Genomic DNA, 16,889 nt, shown 5'->3' on the forward strand with positions numbered 1-16,889 from the left:
TGTGTTTCTTTCCTCCATGTTATCTCGAGTAGCTGTTTGTACCTGAATGAAGAGTATGGTATGTAATTTGGCGGTGGTTCAAAAGTCATTGATTTTTGGCCGTGTTTTTTGGCACCACTGAATGTATGAGTGACATGGAATTAAAAATAATGTGAATTTGTAAGTATTGCCTGGGAAAGCAGCACGATAGTGAGCAACACAATGTGTGGCATCGGGTCCCACGGTACTAACAGAGTCAGTGCATGTCCGCAGATGAGCTGCATTTGCACCTTCCTGGGGTGCAGCGCGAGCAGTTCGTAGTTTTCTGCAGCGCACTGACTTTGAAATGAAGTTCTGCACGTTTTGCTTAATTGTGGAAGGTTTACATTGCTCCTGATCTCTAGCGTGTAGTAAGATTTTCATACCTTATATTTCATGATTTTAAATTTGTGGCTCTCAGGGCACCTGGGTGGCTCAGTGGGTTCAAGCGTCTGCCTTCGCTTCAGGTCATGATCCCAGGGTCCTGGGCTCATCGGGGAGCCTGCTTCCCTCCACCTCTCTCTGCCTGCCTCTCTGCCTACTTGTGATCTCTGTCTGTCAAATAAATAAATCTTAAAAAAAAAATAAATTTGTGGCTCTCAAAACTGCACAACAAACCCAGCCAAATTCTGTTAGTAACAAAACCTATTTCTAGACCAATAACTACAATCCCCATACTGTTAGAGCATGCTTTAAATTCATGTCCAACTTTATTGTACTAGAATTTAATTGCATTGGTAAACGAAGTTCACGAACTGACAGTCCAAGAGACATTACGGGTTCTGATGTATACGGAACAACCAACCATTCTTTCAGGGTTTGGATTTTAGAGTTGAGAATATTCACATCCCACTGCTATCATCATATTAGAACCGAATACCGATAAATGGCTTGTTGCTGACCCTGAAACCTGTACTCGAGAGGTATGAGGGTATTGCTAAGAAGTGTTCACTATGCAAGCTGATTCACTTATTAAAGATTTAATATATTTGAAAATAGTTGTTGTCTCATTTCTCCCTTCCTCATGGACATCACGTTTGGTCATGGGCCCAGCACGCTTCTGCTGCGCGACTCTGCTACATCACGTTTGGTCATATGGTTTGCTGTAGCCAATGAGATCTGTGTGGAAGTGACACACGGCCCTTCTGAGCAAAAGCTTCCTTAAATCAGGAAATCCCCCGTTCTCTTTTCTTGCCGTCATGATGAGCAGCAGTGTTCAAGATGAAGGCACTCCCTTGACTTGTGTCCTAGAATGAAGATGACAAGGAGCCAGAAGCAGTGTTGGTTTGGATGGGACATTTGACATAAGTGAGAAGTATAGCCTTTGTCGTAAGCCCCTGAGATTTGGGGGCTGCTTGTTATTGTAGTGTAATAGACCCTATTTGGACTACCATGTTATACTTAATGGCTCCCTCTAGGTTTATTAGAGGAAGAAATGATCCCTTAGGACTTCTGTATAAGGAATTTATGTTGAATCCTAAGGGAAAAATAAAAGGACTAGAATCAGAGGTGAGAATGGGCTTTGCCATGGGGAATCCAGAAGTCAAAGTTATGAAGACAAGATTTGGGATGGCTTGTAACCTATTTAGGGAAAAGTAGAGATTAGGGTGGCTCATTCAGAGGCTTGGGTAGGCAGAAAATTTATTTTGGGAAAATAGATTGGATCTAGATTATGAATACTTGAAGGCAACTTGGAACTTTGGAAACCTTTTGAGTAAGACAAAGGCAATATTAAAGATCATTTTAGGATGATTGTCCTGATAGCTGGATAGACACACAGGTCATGGAATAGGGAACAAGAGATATTTACCATGGTCTGACTGAGGTGGGAGAGTTGAAAGCCCAGGACCACCTGGAAACTACTGTTGAAAAAGCCATTTTTAGAGGCTTCCTCCTGGATGTGAATGGTTCTATGTTGGAATTACTCTCCTTCTTCTGTATGTTCCTCCTCCTCCATTCTGGCTGGTTTCAACCCCATCAGATCCAATTCTTTTTTCTAACAAATATTTTTCAGCACCTCCTTTACTGTTTTAAGCCAAAATTCACAAGTAATACTATCTATGTATGTACATGATTAAAGAAAAACCCTCCAATGCAATGTCTTGCTCTGTTATAAAAGAGAAAGAAAAAGGAGTAGAAAGCTCTATGGTTCAATATGTAAATTCTCAGGCACGCTAACACCACACAACATGATGTTTTCAGATTCTTTGTGTAGAATCTCTGAATACAACAGCTTTGGATTGCAGATCAGCAAAGGTGTGGTAGGTCGGAGAACTTGACACAAAGCAGTAGGTCTTTCTGAGATGGTGAGCATCTCTTGCTAAAGCTCTGAACAAAGCAGTCCTTCCTAGATTGACATGTTAGTGTCCACCTTTATGTGCAAAGTAGACTCAGCTTTTAAGTCCTGATAGTTACAGATTTTCACCTACATGAATGTCCTGCGGGGTACTCAAACTCCTATAGATCACAGGATGATTCTTCTCTGTGCACGACTTCAAGAGTAATGCAAGATATCAAGCCTCATTGTCCACCCAATTCCTGAGACATCCTGAAATGCCCCATATATTTCCAAAGTGTCTACCGAAGGGCAGGCTGGCTCCGAGCTGGGAATTATTGCTGCTTTTCACCATTGCTTCTGCTCATTCACTGTTTCTGCCGGCTTATTACATTAGCTAGCATTTGCCTTCAACAACACCTCCCTGTCCTCCTTACAGAAAGACAGCCATCATAAACTCTCAGGTTCAGCTGCCGTTGCTAAATGCCTTCTCTCTTGCTTGTCTTTAGCTCACATTCAAGGAGTGGGAGAAGATGCACTCAACTTGGTGTTTTTTTAATGCCAGAACAAAGGGCTTAGTCACTAGCTAGCCTGTGGGTTAGCTACACTAGACTAGTCAGTTGTAGGAAAGGAGGCACGAGATCGTGGAGAATTGAATGTGAGCTGAGAGCACGAGTAAGCAGGTGTTGTGATTGACGTGGCTGTTGTGCTCGGCTCTCCCTGTCCATCACTAGAGTAGGAGCACAGTGAGTATTGGGACTTGATTTTCTTTAGTCTCCTGTTCTCAGCTCCTAGAAGAGTTTCTGGTACTTGTTAGCATTCTTCAAACTATGATGGAATGACTGTCGATGACATTTGTGTTATTGTCAATCATGGGCATTCTCGGTTGAGTCTTGTGCATCCTGTTGGCCAAGTCTGGGATGGTAAGCTTTTTAAAATAAAAGCTTAACCACAGAATATATAATACATGGCTTAGGTATACAAGACAGAGTAACCAACTAAATGGCTGGGGCTTATTTGTTCTTAGAAATGTCACTTGAAGTAAAATATTTTTCTTATTTGATGTCCTTGACAGTTTTTAAAGCTGATAAGTGTAATGGTGGGAATCAGTGGAAGAGTGTCTTCTACCCACTGGTGGTGAATTGGAGGAAAACGATTTTTCTCTTTCTGTGGAAAGAAAATACAGTGTCATAGACTTCTGTTTTTCTCTGCCCCTTGAAAGCCAGGACATCAACTGTGAAGTGAAATGCTTCCCTGGTCACCGGCACACTGCTTTTCTGCAGGGTTCAGAATGTTATCACGTGCTTAAGGTCACCCAAATTCAAGATCTTGTGTACCCAGTTGGTTCGCTGTGAGTTATTTTCTAATGATTATATATTTTATATGTAACTGATGCCCTTTACGTATTGACTTATCCAGAGACTGTGTTCTTAGGTGTCTTTGAAATACGAATCAGTAGTTTTTTAAAAATGTTACATTGAATTTATGTTCCTTGAAGAAGTGGGTTAGACGTGTTTTCTACTCATGGTTTAATTATATAAATAATGCTCAGGAGAAAAAAAAAGTAAAGATCCTTGAAGGCTCTGAGCTTCTTGAGGGCAGGAATCTTATCTGTTGGTACAATGAGTCCTATCCATTCCCCCCTCCCCCCCTTTTTTTGAGTCCTATCCTTCCCCAACCCCTTACTGGTCCTAAGGAAAACAAAGAGATGAGGCAGAAAAACACCAAACTATTAGCAGTACCTCTGGTAAAACAGGATTAGAGAAGGAGGCTCAGACCTGCAGCCCAGATAGACTTCTTGATATTTCTCTCCCCACCCTGTGTCTCCTCCTTGGGACTCACCCATGGCTGAACAGTTCCCTAGTTATCCACGTAACTCAACATGGCAGATCCTGGCCTTTGTCATACTGCTTGAATGCAGGAAGACCACATCAGCACACCAGTTGTGAACAAATCAGCCTGTGTAGGACAGAACTAGGAATCAGGGATGTTGGACTCTCATCATTTCACCTATCAAATGAATTTCTCCTCTCCCATTTGGAGGAGTGGGAGAAGGCAGCAGTTTCAAACCAATTCTGTAGAAACATAGGGAAAGGAATGTTTTTTCTCTAAGTCATTCATCTCTGTATCTGTGGTTCTCTAGTACAGTACATAATAGACATTAGCGAGGAGATGGATAGCTCTCACATGTATTTATTTATTAAAGCCTGTAGAGAATATAATGACTGTAGCTATAGTAGCTAGAAAATGAGCTACCTTTGTAATTCAGCAATGAAGAGAATTTCCAATGATCTTTTTGGATAGCATTTCAGGTAGTAAGGTATATAGGAGCAAAGAGAAAAGTCATAGTACCTAGAGAAGGGGGAAAGTTACACTTAAGCTGAAGCAAACCGTCCCATTAGAGTTGTCCATTGCATTGTTCAGCTCTTCGTCTTAAGATTAAGCTGGGGGGGGCCCTGGGTGGCTCAGTGGGTTAAAGCCTCTGCCTTCGGCTCAGGTCATGATCCCAGGGTCCTGGGATCGAGCCCCACACTGGGCTCTCTGCTCTGCAGGGGGCCTGCTTCCTCCTCTCTCTCTCTCTGCCTGCCTCTCTGCCTACTTGTGATCTCTGTCTCTCAAATAAATAAATAAAAATCTTTAAAAAAGAAAAAAAAGATTAAGCTGGGATTTTGACAGCAAGTTACCAAAGAAAGCACTTAAAGTTCTAGCTCAAGTTCTGTATTATGAAAATGTGGTAATTTAATTGGAAGAAAAAGGCTAACTTCCTTGTCATGTAACCTTTAACAATGAGGTTGCCATGTGGTCACTGCTGCATGGGAAAGCTGGCTGATGTCTCTGATGTTCCACTGTGCTTAGAACTTGGACTATTGGGAAAAGATTCTCATTCTTCTGGATGTGTCAGACCGTTCTCTCTATGCTCTGTGTTGTTCAACACTGTTGTGTTTTGGCTGCTCTTCAATACAGAGTACTTCTAGAGCTTACATATTTATGATAACTTCAGGCCATCTGCTGCTCAACTACTATCAGAATGAATCACAATTTTCAACTTAAATACAGTCATACTTACTGCACCAAAGGACTTTGCATAGTATTTATTTTCTAATGCACTAGATTTTGTTGTTCTAAACTTGCATTGTTATTACTTGCTGCCTTTTTAGGAAAAGAACTATCCTTCCTGCCAGGAAAAAAAAAAAAAATTCACCAGGCTGCCTTTTATTTCTGGGCCAACATACAGGGCTCTACACATGACAAAGATTCATTTTGACCTTCTGATTTAGCATGTAAATTAGGATACTTGAAGCAGAAGGCTCCATATTTTCTTCTAGTTCATGTGTAATGCCGACAGATTGGCATAAATCAAAATGGAGCACTTACAAAGCAGATACCATTTATAAAATGTCAATTAGAGAGGGAAAAACTGCATATAAAAGTTAGCTAACTGGTGATATCAATTAGAATGGTTTTCTCTGTTGCTTAATACCTCTATTATCATTTTGCAACAGGGTAAGAACACAGTGTTTTCTCACTCCTGTTATTTTGAAAAACCTCTTGAACAAATGTGTCTATCAATATTCCTTAATTGCATTTACCTGCAAAAGCCCTTGAAGGTCCCAGTGGTTGTTTTGCATCTTGTACCTATAAACACCATAGATTTCTGGACTCTGGGGGAAAAACTGCATGGAATTTTGTATAAATAATTTCAACGATTAGGGGAATAGATCAAAATTCATATTATGAGTTTTTCTTGCTATCTATGAATATGCTTTTTTAATTTCTTAATTAAGAAATTTCTTAATTAACTGGATCAGCGTTTGGCAATGTGTGGCCCTTGGGCCAAAATTGGGCCAAACTGGGGCACCTGGGTCACTGAGTCGTTAAGTATCTGCCTTTAGCTCAGGTCATGGTCCCAGGATCTAGCCCTGCATTGGGTTCCCTGCTCAGCGGGAGGCCTGCTTCTCCCTCTCCCACTATCCCTGCTTGTGTTCCCTCTCTCGCTATGTCTCTCTCTATCAGATAAATAAATAAAATCTTTTTTAAAAAATTGGGCCAAATTTGGGCACTGCCCATTGCACTTTTGTAGGGCCCATGAGCTACAAATATTTAAATTCTTTTTTTTTGTTTGTTTAAAATAATTTTTTATTGCCCAGGATATTTTTTTCTTGTGTCTTGTTTTTTTGTTTGTTTTCTTTTTTTTTTAATAACTATAAATTCAAGCTTAGTGAAGCTTGCTTTGTCTTGAAAAAACAAAACAAAACAAAACAACAAAGCTGTTCTATCAATTGCTAATCTGATCTCATTTGAAGAGAGAGATGGTAGTTATCTTGCAAGTGTAAAATTTATACCATGAATGATGCAGGTCTAAGTCTGGTGGCACTAAAAGGAGACGATAGCATTGTTGACAAAATTATAATCTGCTGGTGGCATTTGTGGAAAAGAAGCCCTTGCAAATTTCTAAATAACAGTGAACTCTGTTAGGAAATTCTAAAGTGTCTTACAGGCCAAAAAGGGAATGAGGTTAGTAAAATGCCTCAACAGAGTTTGAATAAAATACTGGATTTGAGAGTTACTGGAACTTGGATATGTAAAAATAGGGTGGCAGGTTGGGTCATGCTTACAATGGTCTCAAGTTCAAATAAACTACTGTGACAATACACCACTTCACAGGTCACACGCTTTTCTGGGGCTGTTCTTTCTGGCAGAAGGTGTGCTGAGTCGCTTTCCAATATAGATGCCTAGGCCCAAAGCCAAAACGTGAGAGAGGAAGAGAGACGGAATGAACACCTTAAGGAATTCTGCGGAGAAAATACCCCCTTTCTTCATGGCCCCACTTTTCCTCATGCTTAAAGAGACAGAGCGTTTGGGGTGTCTGAAGTGGAACTCCTTAGGTAGAATGTTTTCAGGTCTACTGGACCAGTCAGACACCCAGTCAACGCTTTTCTTCAACGCATCAACTTCTTTCTCTCCTTCTGCAACTTCTTCTTCTGACTGAGAGCTATGGTCCCTGCTGGTGTGCATCTCCACATCAAACATAATCTGCCCATCTTCTTGTGGGGAAGGGCTGTCACAGTGAGAACTGGCTCTTGAACTACTCTGTCCTGATTCGTGTTGTGCATCCAAAAGAATCTTCTCCATGTCTCCATTGTGGATAGAGGATGAGGACGGTACATGTTCTAGTCCCCCATTTTTCCCATTGCCATTATCATTGCCATTGCTGCTGTTCATGGGTAGCTCCACCCAGCCCCCGGCTGGCGGGGGCAAAGGTTGTTCACCTTCCTTGAAGTTGTTGTTGTTGTTGTGCGGGGGCGGCGGCTGCTCTACTAAATGAGACGACATTGTCAGGTGGCTGGAAGGGCTTGCGGCCGCAGCAGGACCGTCTCTGGTTCTCCCCAAATATTTAAATTCTTAAATGGTCACTTTAAATGATTTTTTTAGGCACTGATAAAATAGTGTTTATTCTGCTGCTTGGCCCTCAAAGCCTTTTGGTCTTCTGAGAACAAGTTTGCCAACTTTGATCTGGATTATGGTAATGAGACTTTGCCTAATTGAATTGCCGTGATAAATATGTGGTAAGTGAAAAAATGTTTTTAGAGGCCACATTCATGTTGTTGTCAATAGATACTTGATATAAGCAAAATACCATCATAGCTTGTGCTGTGAATGGAGAAGCTTTAGGAACTAAGAAACTACTTAATCTAAGAATCTAAGAAAATTCTTTCTCTCTCTCTCTTTCTTTCTTTCAATTCAGTTAATTAACATATAGTGTATTATTTGTTTCAGAGGTAGAGTTTAGTGATTCATCAGTCTTATATAACACCTGGTGCTCATTATATCACATGCCCTCCTTAATGCCCATCACCCAGTTACCCCATCCTCCCACCCCCTTCTCTCCAGCAACACTCATTTGGTTTCCTGTGATTAAGAGTATCTTATGGTTTGTCTCCCTCTCTTTTCATCCTGTTTTATTTTTCCCTTCCTTCCCCTATGCTCCTTTGTTTTGTTTCTTAAATTCCACATATGAGTGAAATATGGTAATTGTCTTTCTCTGATTGAATGATTTTGCTTAGCATAAAACACTCTATTTCCATCCACGTTGTTGCAAATGGAAAGATTTTATTTTTTGATGGCCGAGTAATATTCCATTTCTCAATATATTTTTCATGTAAGCCACTGAACAGCCATCAGTAGAAAAGGTATTGGATTTGTTTCCTACTCAGAATTCCCCAAAAGGCTGCAGCAACATTTATTGGGATTCTAGAGCTCATTCATAGCTACAAAGTGATAGTCAATTAGATAAAGACAATAAAACAGGGTGCATCACCAAAACAGTAGTTCTTCTTAATATTTTGGCCAAGAGGGACAGGGGTGTGAGTTTCACTTGGAAATCTACATGCCAATGATAGGAGATTTAGTAAATATCATTTTAATGTATTATATGCATAAAAATAAAATGACTGACCCTGGCATAATGGGTGACCTTTCCGAAACCTAAATGCAGAACAGGTCCTAAGGGAGTGGTCACACAAATAAATGGTGGTCTCTTTTGTACCAGGAGAGCTGTGACCATTCAGCACTTGAAAATCCAGTTAGCTTTGCTCCTGTCTAAATGCAGGCATCTGTGCCCTTCCTCTCGGATGCTTGCCACATACGTATGGCTTTGGTGACAAAGCTGATGTCCCATGTTTTTGATCTTATAACTTTGCCCTCTCTCCTTAGCCTATTTTCAATTCCACGTCTCATTAATGGTTCCAGCACCTATTGCATGTGCTCTGGTTCTCATTAAATTTGTGGACTATGTACCTGGTAGCAGAACTTGCTTTTCTTCTGCTCTCTAAGTTTTGACAAGCTTTCAAACACACCTTAATGAAATTCTTCAAAAGTGGCCTCTCCGTTCTGGTGCCAGGCCCCGGAGAGCTGAGAAGCAAGTGTGGGGGAAACCTGTTGGAGGTGAGTGTGAACAGTGAGGCAGGAAAGTTACTCTTTCTGAGGTTGGGCCAGGTGCCTAGCCACTGTGAGTCCATTTTTTCCTAGAAGCAGAACTGTAGGGCCACGAGAGATTCACTCTATGGTTTCTTCTGTTTTGAAAAGTTGGATTCTGTGATGAAAAGAAAATTGGCTTTATACCACAAACTGAATTGCTCAGAACAACACAACTTTATCATCATTTTACAGTTCCAAAGGTAAGAAGTTCTAAAATCAAGGTGGTTGGAAGGGTTGGTTCTATTTGGAGGCTCTGGGGGTAAATCTATATCTTTGTCTTTTCCAGCTTGTAAGGATATCCTCATTTCTTGGCTATGGCTTCTCATCACTTGGCTCTTCCCCCTCTACTTCCCTTGTCTCATCATTGCCTTCTCTCCAAAACTCGAGCCTCTCGCCTCCCTCTTAGAATGACCCCCTGACTCTATCGAGCCCACCAGAATAATCCAGACTATTTTTTAAGACACTGACTCACACCTGCAAAGTCCTTTTGCCAGGTAGGCAATATATTCACAAGTTGTGAGAAATTACGATGTGGACATTTGTTGCGGGATGGGTGGTGGGGGGGAGGAATTGATTTTGTTTTGTCTACCAAGTATTCCTAACATGTCTCTGTTCAAAAACCCTTCAATGGTTCCCTGTTGCCCAGAACATAAAGTATTTTTAAGATCTATCTTCCTTTTAAAACAAAGAAGGACTGCAATAAAACAGATTGCAATTTCCTTTTTGCCCTGATTATAAGGAAGCTTAGCTCCTATTTAAGCTTAATTAAAGTAACGTTGTTGATACTGACATACTGCATTATTTTCCTTGGTCCTGTTTTATTTTGTATGACTTATTTTGCTTTTCTGAAAAAGGCAGTATATGATTTTATTCTGTATATATAAAAATATATATTGTATATGTATAAAAGTATATATCATATATATATATTGTATACATATAGAATAAAAATATATATAACATGTAACATTAAATATTATATAACACCTTTCCTTTTGAAAGTAGTAAGATATCTGAGCCCTAAGATCAGGTCTTTGTTTTTCTACAGTTTGGCCTTTTTTTTTTTTTTTTTTTTAACTTTTTCAGTTTCATCCCCTAACCCATGGCTATAACCAACCTCTCCCGCAATGAGCACGTAGTTTATTTAGGGTCTGCAGCTTTTATAACATTGGTCATATAGTTCTTATCCTACTTAGGTTTCTTTTCAAGTGGCAGTAACTCCTCCAAGGTGTCCCAAGCCAAAGACTATGGTGACTCTTATGAAGACATAACTTACTGTCATTATAACCTGACGGACCTCCCAGCAGTAGCTCTAGGATTCAGTTTTTGTCTATCTTTTGCCTTTGCTTTCCTCTGGATTTTATGTTTATATTTTCGATCTCCGTGGTGGCAAGACGGCAGTAGTAACTCCAGCCTTCTACCCTTGTGAGTTTCAGTGTTCTGGGACAGAGCAGTAAACTCATCAGTGGGTGTACGACCTGGTCAGCTCTAACTGGATCTGCTTGTGTAGGACTGAGTCATGCACTCCTCCTCAGCAAACTAATTATTGTGACCGGGGCAAATGCAAGGCACTGACGTCTTAGATCTGGGTCATAGGATTTGTACATGGAGCTGGAAGGTGGGACCTTCCCTGAGCTATAGGGTTGAGCATGGGAAAGGAAGGGTCTTATACTAAAGGAAAATCAGGCTGTTATCAGCACTGAGCTAACGGATAGTGGGTAGCCCAAAGCTCATCACTATAGACGCTGTTCCCATCTGTGATGCTTTCTGACCTCTCTGTTATTTGTATCTGCAACTGTTCTTCAAAGGTTTAGTTTAATTTTTAAAAAATCTCTTTTCGGAGTCTTTCCTGCAGGAATCTCTGGACAGAATCATCTTCAGTTTATCTGATTATCTGTGTAGTCTATTCTTTCATTTCACAAACATATGAAGTAAATTTGCCTCAGACCTTGTGTGCCGGATACAGAAATGTCAATCATTTGCTCTGAGGGACCTGTAATGTACATGGGAGACTGGCATTTCACAGGTAACTGTAGGCATGATGACTGTTACCACTAGAGAGACAATGGGTGAGTTGAACAGGAACAGTGAGGGGATTCAGAGAAGTCTTCTGTGCAGAAGTGTTATTTAACGTGAATTGTGAAATAACCTTGATACAGGTCAGGAGAGTTTAGAATAAGCTGATTGAAGGAAGTAGAGAGGCCCAGAAACTTTTTTTTCTTCCTTTAGAGCGTGAGTACATAAGTGGGGTGGGGAGTGAATGTGGGAGGGGAAGGTCAGAGGGAGAGGGAGAGAATACTAAGCAGGATCCACCCTCAGTGCAGAGTTCGAGGCAGGGCTCCATCTCACATCTCTGAGATCTTGACCTGAGCCAAAATCAAGAGCTTGACTGAGACACCCACGTGCCCTAAGGCTCAGAAACTTTTACACACCAGAGTCTCAAACTTCTGTGTCTAGGAGGATGGCTAATCAAGAGAAGTGAGCCGGGTTTGGTAGGAGACATGTAGCAGGGACTGTGAATCAGAGCCCTCAAGCCCATTTCAAGTGGCGTTGTCCCTGGGCTCCAAGCCAGGATGTTAGGTTGTCTGATTTTTCAAGAGTTTCTCATTTCATACTGGGAAAAGTAAAAAAAAAAAATTGACACCTGGTTAAAATTTAATTGGGCAGTATAAAATTCTGGCTGAAGTGTTTCTGTGTCTGTTTTATGACTTCTGGGACACGTGAATCTGTTCAGGGAGCTAAGAATTGTAATCTGTGGATTCTGGATTTTATCCATGAAGAGTTTTATGGAGGGAAGAGTGAGTGTTGTGCTAGCGCACTGTAGACTGACTCACGAAAGCTGATGATTTGGTTTGTAGGACTTTGGTAAGCAAGTTGGTAAAGCATTGTTAGCTTAACACCCACCGTGCAGAACTCTTGACACCATGGAAATGGGCAAATGCCACAAATCACTCTTCTTGCTTCTGAAATGGTTGTTAAACATTTCAACACACCACTGAGTCTGTTCATCAAATGCATACATATAATATGTGTACATATATGAAATACATATTTATATACATATTTTTAAGATTCTATTTTTTAATGTTTATATTTTTAAAGATTGATTTATTGATTTGAGAGAGAGAGAGAGAGAGAGAGAGAGAGAGAGAGAGAGAAAGCACAAGCAAGAGGGGCAGAAGGAAAGGAGAGAGGACTCTCAAGCAGGCTCTGGGCTGAGCATGGAGCCTGATGCGAGGGCTGGATCTCGCGACCCTGAGAACACGACCTGAACTGAAAACACGAGTTGGACACTTAACTGACTGAAACACTCAGGTGCCCCAAAGATTTTTTTTTTTCCAAAGATTTTATTTTTAAGCAATCTCTACACACAACGCGGGGCTTGAACTCACAACCCTGAGATCAAGAGTCCCATGCTCCACCGACTGAGCCAGCTAGATGCCCCCCATACATATGTTTTATATAATACACTTTGAGAGACATAATTTGAAAGATTGTTCCGGCTGCACTGTGGAGAATGGACTGGGGAGGGCAAGATGGAAGGTGTTGTAATATTGCAGGTGAGAAATTATGATGGCAGAAGATGGAGATGAGTAAGTTGATGTAGAAGCTTTTCCTCAAACACGCAGTTTAAAACAACCATTGTTTGTTTAGCTTGCAATTCTTGGCAGTTCTCTTGGTTTGTGCCAGGCTCAACAGAATTTGACTGGGCTTGCTTGTGGGTCACTTGCTGGTGTGTCCGTGGTCATTTAGCAGGTCATCTGGGGGCTGCATGGTCAGGATGGTCCCACTTACATCTCTGAGGTTGGCTGGCTCTGGCTGAATGATAAGGTGGCTGAAGTTGTCCACATGCTTATTGTCAACAGCCGGAAGCAAGTCCCAATGTACAAGTGCCTTTCAAAGGTTTGTTCATGTCCCACTAGTCAGAGTAAGTCATAGATGACCATCCTTGAATCGGGTAGAACAGATAGCCCCTTTTGCTGGGAGAAGCCATAAAGTCCCATTGCAAGGGACTGATAAAAGGAGGGGAGAAATCTGTGGCCTGCTGTGCTGGCCTTCATGATGGATTTAGGTTGTAGCTAGGAAATTGTATTATTGGGACTGTTGGTGGCCAGCTGACTGTGGGAGGTGAGGAGGAAGAGTGAAGCGCGGTTAGTGAACTTGTGCGTGCATGTGCATGGAGGCAGAGAGCGTCCTGAAGTCCAAGACACTATTGCCTAACACCTTGGGCAACTTCTTTGTCATCCAGTGAAGTAAAATTGCTCTTTTCTCAAGTTTGCCACCAGACTGAGTCTGAGTAAGTCACAGCACTGACGTGCCACACACAGAACAGTATTCCATGTTCTTCATTTCCTTCCAAATAAACCTTGCCCCAGACTTCCCTGTTTCAGAACGTACCCACCGAAAAAGAAAAGCTGCACACCCTGGCTCTTTCTGCCATGTTGGATTTGCTGGTCTTGTCTGTTGAGACGTCACTATTTAGCCTCAGGCCTTGAAGTGTGTACGCACATAGGTTAAAACGGCTTTTAAGTCTACTGATGCTGTACAGTGCGGTGATGTCCTTGCTGCTCTTGGGTTCATCAAGGAAATGGACTAGAGAAGAACGTATGCTCCGTGGGGATGGGGACTAGGTCTTTGTTGCTCAGGGCTGAATCCCTGGTGCCAGAGCAATGTCTGATGTACAGTTGGCTTCAAATCCCTATTTGCTGGAAAAAGGGAGTCTTTGGAGTTTATTTTGTAGTTCATAGACTGACCTCCCTGTCTTTATTCTTTAAACAAGAGAGGCGAAAGCACATCAGAAAGCCAGCCTCCACCCTGAGTTCACTTCCTTCAGCTCCTTGCTGTAATTCCTCGGTAACCCCCACATCCAAGGAAACCCTTCTGCCAATGAAGTGTGTTTACGCTCGCTGTCACCTGTTGTTCTTGTCCAAATTGCTATAAAAACCCAAGCATGGTTTTTAAATACTAGTAAAGCGGTGAACGGCACTAGAAATGGAAGGTCTCAAAATTAGTGGCGATTTTGCTCGTGAGGCATGAACTTGATTCAAAAGCAAAGGGTTGGTCGAGGCTTCACAGCTCTTGGGAGCGTATGTGTTTTCAGCTGTGTCTGCTCCTGGTTCTCAGCCACTACAGTTTATCATCTTTGGGTTTGATGGAGCCAGTTTCTACTACTCTTGGCCTGAATGGTGGTAAGTAGATGATTGTTATTAATGAAGAGAATCAGAATTGGTGGGTCACATTCATTCCTGGGGTTACGTCATGCTTTCTGAAGTCGGGAGTCTATCTGTCTTCCCCCCCCCCCCCCCCCCGCCCCGCTCCATCTGCCATGATCAATAAACATAGCCTTGGCTTTCAGGTGCTGGGGCCGATACCTGCAGGTTGACCTCTGGAGATCAACGCATAGTGTGGAATTTTGGAAAGAAGTGTGAGGAAGGGAGCCGTGGGAAGTGGGAAGGAGTGATTTGGAAGTGTTAACGAAGTGGGAGAGCAGACCTGTGCTCAACCGGGGGATGAAGGAAGGAAGAGAAGTTCATCTCAAGACGAGAGCTTCTTCCCCTGTTACTTTCAGTTAAATGAGAGTACGAGTCTGTAAAGTTCTTTTCGGTCGCTCTGTAATAGAACAAAATATATTTAACATTAGCAAAATACAGCCGTCTTATATACCTATGGCTTTTTAAAATTTTAAGGGAAGACATGCAGACAACCAGGGTAGAAAACACACCCCTCCTGTTAATGATCAGTTTTCCAGGAAGGGGTAAATAGGGAAAAATGATGGAAGTGGATTGGTGTCATCTTTCCTTAGCCTGCATTCACGGACAGCGAATCCTTATAACATGAGTTCTGTATGCTCGTCAACGGCAAAATAAATCATCATAGGCCTACTGAGGCTTGGTAAAAGATACTGGAATTTTTAAGAAAAACCTTGCATTCCAAAGAGAAGAGTTTGAAAAAAATAGGGGGTTGCACAGGTCAGGATCCTAGCAGCTCCTCAGGGAATGAAAGGTGTTTATGTCCCATCGATTCTGACAACCTGCCCACTTTTAAATGAGTCATCGGGGACAGGGTGTAAAGTGAAGCAGCTTCGCAATCCCAGTGTCTTGACACATTTTTTGATTACGCCATTAAACACAGTAAGGCTACATCTTGAGTTATTTTATAGATCGGCAGGTAAAGAGATGGCATTTTCTGAATTTCACTTTATCGGATTTGGAATCCCTCTTTATGTGCCTGCATTTGATTCATCGTTACAGAGTGAATTAAACTTGCGTGCATGATGCCGTTTTTAAAATCCATAACTCAAGCACAGCAATAAAAATGGCAGCTCCCTTTTTTAAAGAACTGGCTCAAAGTCTGATTCCTTTTGTACAAGATTGTAATTGTTGCGTCCATGAAGTTCAGCAGACTGTTACAGGGGACCGTGTCGGTTTATGCTGAATGTTTTTAATATGCTCTTGCTCAAATATAAGCTCAAAATTAAAATGCCATTTTTGCCATTTAGCTTTATGACTAATCGTTGCCTAAGTGGCAGTTGCATTTCCGAATTGGGCTGCCTGGCTGTGAACCACCAATAAGACTTCTTACCAGAAACAGTTTGCTGCAAAACGAAACCCTGAAACGAATTAGAAGCAAGCAATTAAAACAGGGGGCATTTTTCAGTGGACCGATGATCATCTAAGTGTCATTATTGGCTCTCTATTCCCTTAATTATGCAATCTGTTTAGCAGAATTTAAAAACAATAGTCCATTCTTCTTTTATGTAGTAAATGTCGGGGGTCAGGCCAGTGGACCAGCTTTTTTTCTGAATTGAATCAGACAATCTCATTCAAACATCTATCTCCCAGTATAGGATTTGGGTAAGTCAGTTTCTACTTCCCTGAAATCAGAGAGCGATTAACTGCTGGTATTTTCCTGCCAAAGTTGAGATGCTTTGTGAAGTCAAGAAATAATATCAGCAGAAATACGGGAAAAATGTAATCCCACTATTAAGAGACAATAAAACCCATTGATCTCACAGAAGCAGTAGTGCAGCTATACTGGGATAATGAAGAGAATGACAAGGCTTTTTATCTGTGTGTAGATGGCCATCAATTTAATAGAAATAGAAAAATATCAAACTCATTTCATTTTGATGTTTGAGATTCTGCCTGAAATTAAGATGAAAGGGCTGAGTTTCATTAGGAATAGAAGCAAAGTTGTATCTATCCTCAGAACACATTTTGTGCATAGTTAAGTGGCATTCTTTTAATCTAGTTAATTTGAAAACACCAAAGATGAAAATTACTGCCCATGCGAAGAAAAATAATTACAAGATGACATGGACAACTTTAGATCAATTTAGTAACCCAGAAGATTTTCATCAAGTAAAACAGGACAAGAGATAGCAGGAATCAATCTGATTATTTTTCTGAAAATTTGAAAGCTTTGAGGGGATTACCTTTGAGGTATAAGTACATTATATTTTGAGTTGAAATAAAAAAAATACTACCCAAATGTTAGAAAAAGTCCTCCATTCTATTGTCTGTTATACAAGTTTGCAAACTCTGCTGCATGCTGGAATCACCAGGGGAGATACCTTTTATCATTTTAAAAATGCTGGTGCCCAGGCTATGCCCAAGAT

The 16,889-nt window shown here is 41.2% G+C and overlaps 2 protein-coding genes across 4 annotated transcripts in view; one reads left to right on the forward strand and one right to left on the reverse strand.

Annotated features, from left to right (window-relative positions):
* TAFA4 (TAFA chemokine like family member 4) overlaps positions 1–16,889 on the forward strand; it is a 188,515-nt gene that overhangs the window by 98,376 nt on the left and 73,250 nt on the right. The gene's annotated exons all lie outside the window — the stretch shown is intronic.
* LOC125087736 (BCL2/adenovirus E1B 19 kDa protein-interacting protein 3-like) lies at positions 6,953–7,674 on the reverse strand. Its single transcript, XM_047708372.1, has one exon. It carries the CDS (start codon positions 7,625–7,627, stop codon positions 6,953–6,955), a length of 675 nt encoding a protein of 224 aa, XP_047564328.1. The 5' UTR covers positions 7,628–7,674.

Source organism: Lutra lutra, chromosome 1 (genome assembly GCF_902655055.1).
Source record: "Lutra lutra chromosome 1, mLutLut1.2, whole genome shotgun sequence".
In the NCBI taxonomy this organism is placed as follows: Eukaryota; Metazoa; Chordata; class Mammalia; order Carnivora; family Mustelidae; genus Lutra; species Lutra lutra.

Coding starts and splice junctions, on each gene's coding strand:
- LOC125087736 (XM_047708372.1), bottom strand. CDS start 7,627: ATGTCGTCTCATTTAGTAGAGCAGCCGCCGCCCCCGCACAACAACAAC.